Source organism: Petaurus breviceps, unplaced genomic scaffold (genome assembly GCF_028583685.1).
Source record: "Petaurus breviceps papuanus isolate PSGF00001 unplaced genomic scaffold, PetGlider_PUasm1.0 101, whole genome shotgun sequence".
In the NCBI taxonomy this organism is placed as follows: Eukaryota; Metazoa; Chordata; class Mammalia; order Diprotodontia; family Petauridae; genus Petaurus; species Petaurus breviceps.
Window position 1 is genome coordinate 8,911,964 of NW_027185575.1, and position 9,119 is coordinate 8,921,082.

Sequence of the window (9,119 nt, forward strand, 5' to 3'; positions counted from 1 at the left end):
TTAGGCTCTTGACTACCCATCCATACTAATGACCACTATATCCTTGGGGTTTCATGTGTTTTTCAGGGCTGAGAGCCCAGGCCTTCTCCGTAACTGACCCGCAACTTAGCCAAACAGCTCAGTTCATGTGGGAGGCAGTATGTCTCTAGTAGTCACTAGATTTAGGGGTGGATAGGTGGCACAGTGAATAGAGCCCCAGCCCTGAAGTCAGGAGTTCAATCCGACCTCTGACACTTACCACTTACTAGCTCTGTGACCTTGGGCAAGTCACTTAACCCCAATTGCCCTGCCTTCCTCCCTCCAAAAAGCAAAAAAAAAAGAATGCTAGATTTAGAATCTAGGGGTTTAGGGACCAGGGTTTTGAACTTGGCCATGTCACCAGCATCCCAATGGTAAATACATTAACAATAGTAATGATAGTAACAATAGCTAACATTTATACAGCACCTTCTGTGTCTCAGGCACTTTGTCAGTATTAACTCTCTAGCTCTCTAGTGCTCACTACAACCCCAGGAGGTAGGTGTATTATTATCCCTATTTTACAAATGAGGAAACTAAGGTAAGCTGGTTAAGTGACTTACTCAGATATATACAGCTCGCATGTATCTTAAGGCCTGATTTGATGAGATCTTTTATACTCTACCCCTATGACCTTAAAAAAAAAAGTCACTCATCTTCCTCATTTGTAAAATAAAGGAGGTTGGACTAGGTGATCTCTGAGGGTCCCTGGTCTCTCCAGAGGGGCTGGAACCCGGCTTGGTGGAGGGACATCCTATGCTGACAATAGCCACACATACTCATGCATACAGCTCTATGTGGCAGGCACTACATCCCCTACCTTCATCTGTTACTGCTCCTGCAAATCCAAGTACAGGCCTTAGGGAGGGGCCGAGCTCTGTGGGGTCACGGACTTTCTTGAGGGCAGAAATCAGCCCTCAGCCGGTCCCCCTGGGAAAAAGCTGTCCTGTCATTTGCAGAACTTGGAGGTGTTCCCTGAAGGTGTCTCATGACACTATTTGTTTACATGATGCCTCCCCACCCCCACCATTCATTAGAGCCTCAGGACCTTGAGGGTAAGGACTGTGGGTTTTCCCTTTGCTCTCAGCAGCACATAGCATGGTGCCCAGCCTGGCAGATAGTTGGCACTTTTACCATGCTGGTTGACTCACTAAGAAATACTTTGTGTTCCCACAGGCCCCCGAAGTCATCATGTCCCAACACTATGATGCCAAAGCTGATCTGTGGAGTATAGGGACAATCATCTACCAGTGTCTGACAGGCAAGGCCCCCTTCCAGGTGAGTATTTAGGGGAGAAGGCGCTTTTGAGGCCTTGAGCAGCTCTGAGCAGGAAAAGGGAAATCCCTTGGCTTGGACCTCCTTTTTTAAATAAATAAAAATCTATTTTAAAAAAATTAATTGATTTTTAGTTTTCAGCATTCACTTCCGTAAGATTTTGAGTTTAAAATTTTCTCTCCCTCCCCCAAGATGGCATGCAATCTGTTACTTATGCATTCATATTAAACATTTTCACATTAGTCATGATCTAAAGAAGGATTAGAGCTAATGCTAAGAACCACAAAAAAATCTCTTTTCCTTGCCCTCCATTTCACCCCTTCCTTCCCCAATTAGAGGTAAAAACCCTGCTAGGAAATATGCATTGTCAAGTTAAACAAACTCATTTTCAAAAACCCCAGTCTGTCACCTCTGTCCAGGGGCAGAGTAGCGTGTGAAGTCGTCAGTACTCTGACATTGTGGTTGATGGCCGTTATTGATCCCAGTTAAGTCTTTCAGAGTTATTTGTTTCTACAGCGTTGATGTCACTTTGTAAATTATTATCCTGGTTCTGCTTCCTTCACACTGGCTCAGTTCCATACAGGCCTCCCCAACTTTCTTTTGAATCCCCTCCCTCCCTTTTATCATTTCTAGTAGGAGAATATTCCATTACATTCACATAACCAGAACTCACCTGTTCGCCACTTGATGAGCAGCCCCTTAATTTCCAATTCTTTGCCACCACAAAAAGTACTGTAAATATTTTTGTACATCTTCTTTGATGTCTAGGCCTACCAGTGGTAGAACTAGAGCAGGTTCTGTGCGTGCACATTGTAGGAAGTTAAGGGGCATGATTTCCAAATTATGCTTCGGGATGCCTGGACCACTTTATGGTTCCACCAGCAGTCTGGTCTTTGTTTTTTTTTTTTTATTTAATGAGAGTTCAATTTTTATTTTATAGCATTGTTAAATGTTTACTCTATCATTTGGAAAGATTCATTAGATTTATGATCTGTCACATTTATTTCACCAACTTAAGACTTTTATGGTGTGGTCTTGTGCCTAAACATCTAGCCCCGCACCAGCAGAGTTCCTGTTTTCACGTAACCCCTCCAGTATTTTTTTTTTTGGTAATCTTTCTGATTGCTTTTGGTCCCATCGGCCAAACATCTTGTGGTGTTAAAGGCCACCCTCAATTTCTAAGCACTTTCATCTCTGCCGTGGAGGGAAGAAGGGTAATAAACCCCGGTTAGTAGTTATGAGAGGCAGCTCAGACCTGAATCAGCAGAAAAGACTTAGCTGAAGTAACTGCTTCAGCCCTCCAGACCCTGATAAGGAACTGCTGCATTCTAAGTCAGCCCATTCCATTTGAGAGTTAGGGCCCGAGTGGGGAGTGGGTAGAGATAGCTGCAGCCTGGTACAAATGAGATGACCTCAGATATAGCGCACTGGAAATCTGCCAGATGTACCAGTTATTATTAATATTATCAGTCTGGTGTTTTTCCCTCCCACAGGCCAGCAGTCCACAAGATCTACGATTGTTCTATGAGAAGAATAAGACACTGTTGCCCAGGTAAGTTTTCCTTGGTAGCTCCAGCCCTTAAATCACCTTCCCCATTTTCCCCCCATCCATCAGGACAACCCGGACTTGAGATGATTGCCTTTAGAGCCAGATGAGGCCTAAGAGATGATCTGATCCAATTCCCTCATTTTACAAAGTGAGGGAGGGACAGAGAGGTCACTTAGATCCTGGGTTAAAGGCCCTCAAGTTCCCAGATACCATATGAAATTGAGACCTGAGAGAAGTTTTTGTGACTTGTCCAAGGTTCTACGTGGACTGAGTGTGCATGATGGGATTTGAATCCAAACCCCTCTTAGTCCTCCCCCAGCCCAATGGAAACATCCAGGGTAGAGCCAAGTTTCCTGTGTTGGAACTCTGTGTTCTCTGGCATCATGCTTGCTCCACCCTCTGTAGGTTGACCAACTTGGCTCAGGGAAGAGGTGTCCAACACGTGGCCCCATGGGGTCCAAGCAGGTTAAAATGTAGCTGGTAAATATTTAACAGAAGAAATGGAAATACATAGATGTTAACGTTAGCATGTGATTTTCCAAGTCACTATGGAGCCTGCAGAATCCTTAGGTGTGGATCTGTGGCCCCTCTTTCTATTAGAGTTGGACACCATTGGCCTGGTCCAGAGAGTTCTCAGCCCGGGAGCCAGGAGATATCAGTTGTGGCCGAATCATGTGTGACTTCCTTGATCCTTACTCAAGTTTCTCTTTCTGTAAAATGGGGGTGATAATAATAGCCCCTACTCCTTGGGGTTATTGTTAAGCATTTAACCTACATTAATGTGTTATAGTTAGATACAAAGTTATAGATACAAGATATAAATATAGATAGTTTTAATAAATAATATATTAATAAATACAGATAATTATAGCTATAAGATACAGATAGTTTTAATAAATAATAATTTAATAAATTAATAAATACAAATAGTTATAGATATAAGGCATACTGTGTTTCCCCGATAATAAGACACTGTCTTATTAATTTTTTTTGGAAAGAAAAACACCAGAGGGCTTATTTTCAGGGGAGGGCTTATGTTGTCCTGCCTCAGCTCTCCTCGGCGGCACTGCTCTCAATGGCGCCAGCAAGCAAATGACTGGGGAAGAACAGGATGACGCGCTCACTGCTGCAGCTCTGATTGGATGCAGCTCGGAGCACGGCGTGCGTTTCACGGGGGGGGGGCGGGGGGGGTGGACAGTGCATACAGGAGGGTACTGTAATGTAGCGTGTAGCGCAGGGGATCACCTTCATTACAGTAGCAATCTCAATAGGGCTTACACAGTAAGGGGAGGGCTTATTTTCGGGATAGGTCTTATTATCAGGGAAACACGGTAAATTATAAATAAATATAGAGACAGAGATCTATAGCTAACAATATGGGGCAGATAGGTGGCCCAGTGAATAGAATACTGGGCTTAGGAATCATGAAGAGTCACTCATCTTTGTAGTTCAAATCTGGTCTCAGACATTTCCTTGCTGTGTGACCCTGGGCAAGTCACTTCACCCTGTTTACCACAGTTTCCTCATCTGTAAAATGAGCTGGAGAAGGAAATGGCAAACCATCTAGTATCTTTACCAAGAAAATCCCACATGGGGTCAGGAAGAGTCAGGCATGACTGAAACAACTGGTATCTCTCTCATGTATATATGTATATGCTTTATACACATACAGTGCCTTCATACATTTCATATGCTTATCCACATTGTTTTGAGTTGACATTTCTGTTTCTCTCTACGTCCAGCATCCCCAGGGAGACATCCAGCCCCCTGAGACAGCTGCTTCTGGGCCTTCTCCAGCGGAACCATAAAGATCGGATGGACTTTGGTAAGTGGTAAAGTAGATGCTCTGTCCCAGTTTTGGAAAGCTTCCAGACCTTGATCTTGGCCACTCCTGCCAAAGACACCCCCCCACACACACACACACCCACAGAGCCTCATGTCCCCAGCACACCCTGCTCATCACTGGCGCACGGGGCAGGGAGATGGCTCATTCCCCAGGACTTTGTCTTTTCTATTTTTGTGGGTGGGATGAGGAACCAGATGAGGGAGGAAGAGCTTGACTTCCAGGCTAGAGAATGTTGTGGTGTCCTAGGTAACCCAGCAATTGGTCCAGTCTGATATTTATTGGGAGCTCTGGACAAGCTCTTATTTCCGGTTTAGGGCCAGAGATTTAGAACTAGAGGACATTCTGTTGAAATTGGTTTTTTTTATTATTTTAAGTCCTCACCCTCTGCAAAATGATAAGGGGACAAAGACATGAATAAAGTGATGATGATGGCCAGCATTTATATGGTGTTGTGAAGTTCCCAAAGCACTTTGTCATCATTGGCATCACAGCTAACATTTATATTTCACTTAATATGTACCAGGTGCTGTGCTAAAGCCTTTATAATTAACTCACCTTGGTCATCACAGCAGCCCTGGGAGGTATGTGTGCTATTATTATTCCCATTTTACAGGTGAGAAAGCTGAGGGAGACAGGTGAAGCGACTTGTCCAGGGTCACTTAATTGTTACATTCCAGAGACTGGATTTGAGCTCAGGTCTTTCTGACTCCAGGGTCAGCATTCTGTCCATTGTGGTGCCACCTAACTGCCTCATAGTCATACATAGCTAATTTTATTCTCAAGAACATCCCTGGGAGATAGGTGCTTTGATTATTCCCATTTTACAGATGAGGAAACTGAGGCACATAGCAGTTAGATGACTTGACCAGGGTCATACTACTAGGTCATGTCCACAGCTGGATTTGAACTCTGGCCTTCCCAATTCTTTTTTGCTTTTTTTTTTTGGAGGGGTAGGGCAGGGCAATTTGTGTTAAGTGACTTTCCCAAGGTCACACAGTAAGTGTTAAGTGTCTGAGGCCCGATTTGAAAGTTCTTCCCAATTCTAAGACCAGACTCTATACTCCACCACTTGGCTGCGTTGGAGGCAGAAGATGAACAGCAGAAGGGGCAGCTTGGGCATTAGCTTCAGTTGCAGAGGGCAACTCTCTTAGCTCTGCCCTGTCTGTGCTGGAGTGGGAGGCAGTTTAGTGGTCAGCTGGAGGTTTTTTTTTATTTGTGTATTAACTGGCATTTGTAGGTTTGCAAAGATTCCTTTGAACCTCACAAGAGCCCCTATGAGCACTGTAGGAATCACTGTCTCCCATTTTGCAGATATGGGCACTGAGGCAGACAAGGTGAGTTGCCTGCCCCCAGAGTCACACAGTGAATACAAGAGCTGAGGAAGGAAGGATTCACACACAGGTCTTCCTGATGCTGCAGTCCAATGTGCTGTCCTCATAATTACCTACCTCCACTGTGTGTGCTACTGGGGAAAATAAAGCAGTTACCTTCTCTGTCAAATGGGTAGAATGGCTGTGTACTTGTCATAAGCCTTAAAGCCTTAGTATTCTGATCAGTGCAGCGATCCCAGACACTTCAGAAGTATTTAGGACAAAGAATGTCCTTCACTTCCAGAGAGGGGACTGATGGGCATCTCAGTGCAGATTTAAGTGTGCTTTTTAAACTTTTATTTTTCTTGCAATGTGGCTAAAATAGAAATAGGTTTTGCCTGATTTTAAATGATTAATTGATATTACATGTCTTGCCTTGTCAGTAGGTGGGAGAGGGACAAACAGGCAGGAGGGGAAGGAATTCAGAACTCAAAATTAAAAAAAAAAAAGGGGATGCTAAAATAAATACTTTTATTTTAACAAACAATCCCCCCAAAAGGTCCTAAAAGCCTTAGAGCACAGTGAGCTGTGACCTAGACCAGGCTTTTCCTCCTCTTGTGTTTACCTAGTTGGGCCTTATTTTCCTGGCTCTTCTTCTTTCTCTTTGTTTCATTTCTTATGTGTCCCTGGAGCCTCCTACATTCTTGCCAACCCTCGTGGCTCCTGGTACAGTAATACTCCCACTCATTGGCCAGGGTTAGTTGGGGCATCACTGTCCCTAGTTCTGGTCTCTGCAGAAAGTCCTGCTGCAAATCTTGTCTATGGGAACTTTTTTTTATCTCTAACCTCTTCTGGGTGAGACACCCACACCCCACCCTGCTCCATTAAAGTCTGAGAGATATCAGCCCTCTCATTTTTCAGATGAGGAAACTGAGGTCTTAGAGGATGTTCCCAAAGTCAGTGTCTGAGGCAGGATATGAACCTTGGTCTTCCTGATTCTAAATCCAGAGCTCTGGCCTCTGGGCTGTCCTCCTTCCTAAACATGTGACCTGGGGTATGGAGGTGCAGTGGGGGCCTGCCTGCACCTGGCCTTTCCTTGGCCTTCTTGTTTCCTGAACTCTGCCTTCTTTTCTCAGATGAATTTTTCCATCACCCTTTCTTGGATGCAGGCTCCTCCATCAAGAAATGTGAGTAAAGGGACCCATCCCCCCATCCCTGCTCTGTCGGAGGGAGATGGATCAGTGGTAATGCCTTCTCTATCTTTCTCCCACCACAGCCCCCCCAGTGCCCATGCCCTCATACCCCAGCTCTGGCAGTTCTTCCAGCAGCAGTTCTACCTCCCACCTGGCCTCGCCCCCTGTGAGTATCATCCTGAATGGAATCCATCAGTCCACAAGCATGTATTAAAAGCACCTGTCATGTGCCAGGCCCACCCAGGGGAGAAAAAGGAAAGATGGATGTCCAAGGTGAAGGGGCTGGTGTTCTTTCCTCTTGAAGCTCGCCCATGCATTCTGCATGGAGGGGGTCGGGTTATAATGGAAGCATGTCCTTTTGGAGAGCCTGGGACTGAGACAGCACTCCCTCATACTGGGTATGGCTTGGGAGATCCAGCCAGCTCTCTTCACTTTGCAGATGGGGGCTGTCATTTGCCCCCTGATGCAGTGAATTCATGGCAGAGCTGGGACTGGGACTGTCAAGTCTACTGACCCCTGTCCAAGGTTCCCCAGTACTCTGGGTGCTCAGGCAAAATTAATTATTAGATCGAGCTAGCTGTGACCTTCTTGAGTTCATCTGGGCCATCCATCTGCTTTCATTCCCTGAGATGAGAGTAGAGTAATTCTCTGCTTCAGAAAGCTTGTTAAGGTGAGGAGAAGTGTTCTTTGCCTGCCCTCCTCCCTCCCCACCTCACCAACTACTTTTCCCCCTTCCCTGTTGCTTGGAGCAGTCCCTCGGGGAGATGCAGCAGCAGCTGCAGAAGACGCTGACCTCCCCAGCCCCAGACACCGGAGGCTTCCTCCAGGGCTCCAAGGACTCTGGTGGCAGCAGCAAGAACTCTTCCTGTGACACAGATGACTTCGTCATGGTCCCTGCCCAGTTCCCAAGTAAGACCCGCTGTAGGGGTGGTCACACAGAGAAGTTCCCAGGAGCCATCTCCCGTGGCTACAGGAGCATCTCTGTGGTTCTCTGTACCCTGTCCCTGCCTCTCAGGGGCGTAGAGGTTCTAGACTCCTGCATTTGCCATGTCGGGTTCTTGATAACATAGGAACATAGAATGGAATCCTCTCCATTTTACAGACGAGAAAGCTGAAGCCCAGTGAGGGGGGAAGTGACTTGTTCCAGGTCACTCAGGTTCAAGCCTTTGGGTCCCCAAAAATCTGACCCAGCCTTTTGGGCAAATTGAGGTTTTTGTTGTTTTTTGCTTTTTTTGGAGGGGCAGTTGGGGTTAAGTGACTTGCCCAAGGTCACACAGCTAGTTAGTCTTACGTGTCTGAAGTCAAATTTGAACTCAGGTCCTCCTGACTGCAGAGCCAGTACTCCATTTATTGCGCCACCTAGCGGCCCCAAGTTGATTTGTGTTTAAACAAACACCTCTCCCGGGGCTGGGTTTCATTTGGGCTTTCCTCCATGACCCCAACATTGCCTCAGGGGGCTTGTCATTATAGTCTTGTGTTTCCTTCTGCCTGGGTGGCCTTTGGGCAGGACCAAAGCTTTTCCACTCTTTCCCCTCCATCTCTGGGAAGTCCCCACTGAGTAGCCTGGAAACCGCTGACCAATAAACTAGGCTTGGGTGGGGCTGGCCCTGGCCCCAGGCTCTGTGGAGGGCAGTGGGCAGCAGGGATGAGTCACCAGTTACAGTAAGCCCTGGCCGGCCTCTCCGGGGGTTTTACAGTGGACTGAAAGCCATTTGGGAAATGAGGTTCTGGTGGAGAACCAAGAGCAGGCCTTCTCTGACTCTTTGGACTCCCCAGTAGAGTCGTGTTGCCTCGAGGTTGTACCTGCACCCCCCCCCACCACACCCCACACACGACCCACACACCCACAGACACACACACACCCCCACACACACACCACCACACACACACACACACACAACCACTACCACACTTAACTACATCATCAA

At 46.4% G+C, this 9,119-nt stretch overlaps 1 protein-coding gene across 4 annotated transcripts in view; it reads left to right on the top strand.

The window, feature by feature from the left end:
- LOC138159228 (serine/threonine-protein kinase ULK1-like) overlaps positions 1 to 9,119 on the top strand; it is a 61,100-nt gene that overhangs the window by 30,162 nt on the left and 21,819 nt on the right. For all 4 annotated transcript variants that reach the window (XM_069085476.1, XM_069085556.1, XM_069085634.1 and 1 more), the window contains exons 8-13: positions 1,195 to 1,296; positions 2,787 to 2,845; positions 4,585 to 4,667; positions 7,135 to 7,185; positions 7,275 to 7,357; positions 7,944 to 8,100. In XM_069085476.1, the coding sequence (XP_068941577.1) occupies positions 1,195 to 1,296; positions 2,787 to 2,845; positions 4,585 to 4,667; positions 7,135 to 7,185; positions 7,275 to 7,357; positions 7,944 to 8,100 (535 nt within the window). The remainder of the gene's footprint in view (positions 1 to 1,194; positions 1,297 to 2,786; positions 2,846 to 4,584; positions 4,668 to 7,134; positions 7,186 to 7,274; positions 7,358 to 7,943; positions 8,101 to 9,119) is intronic.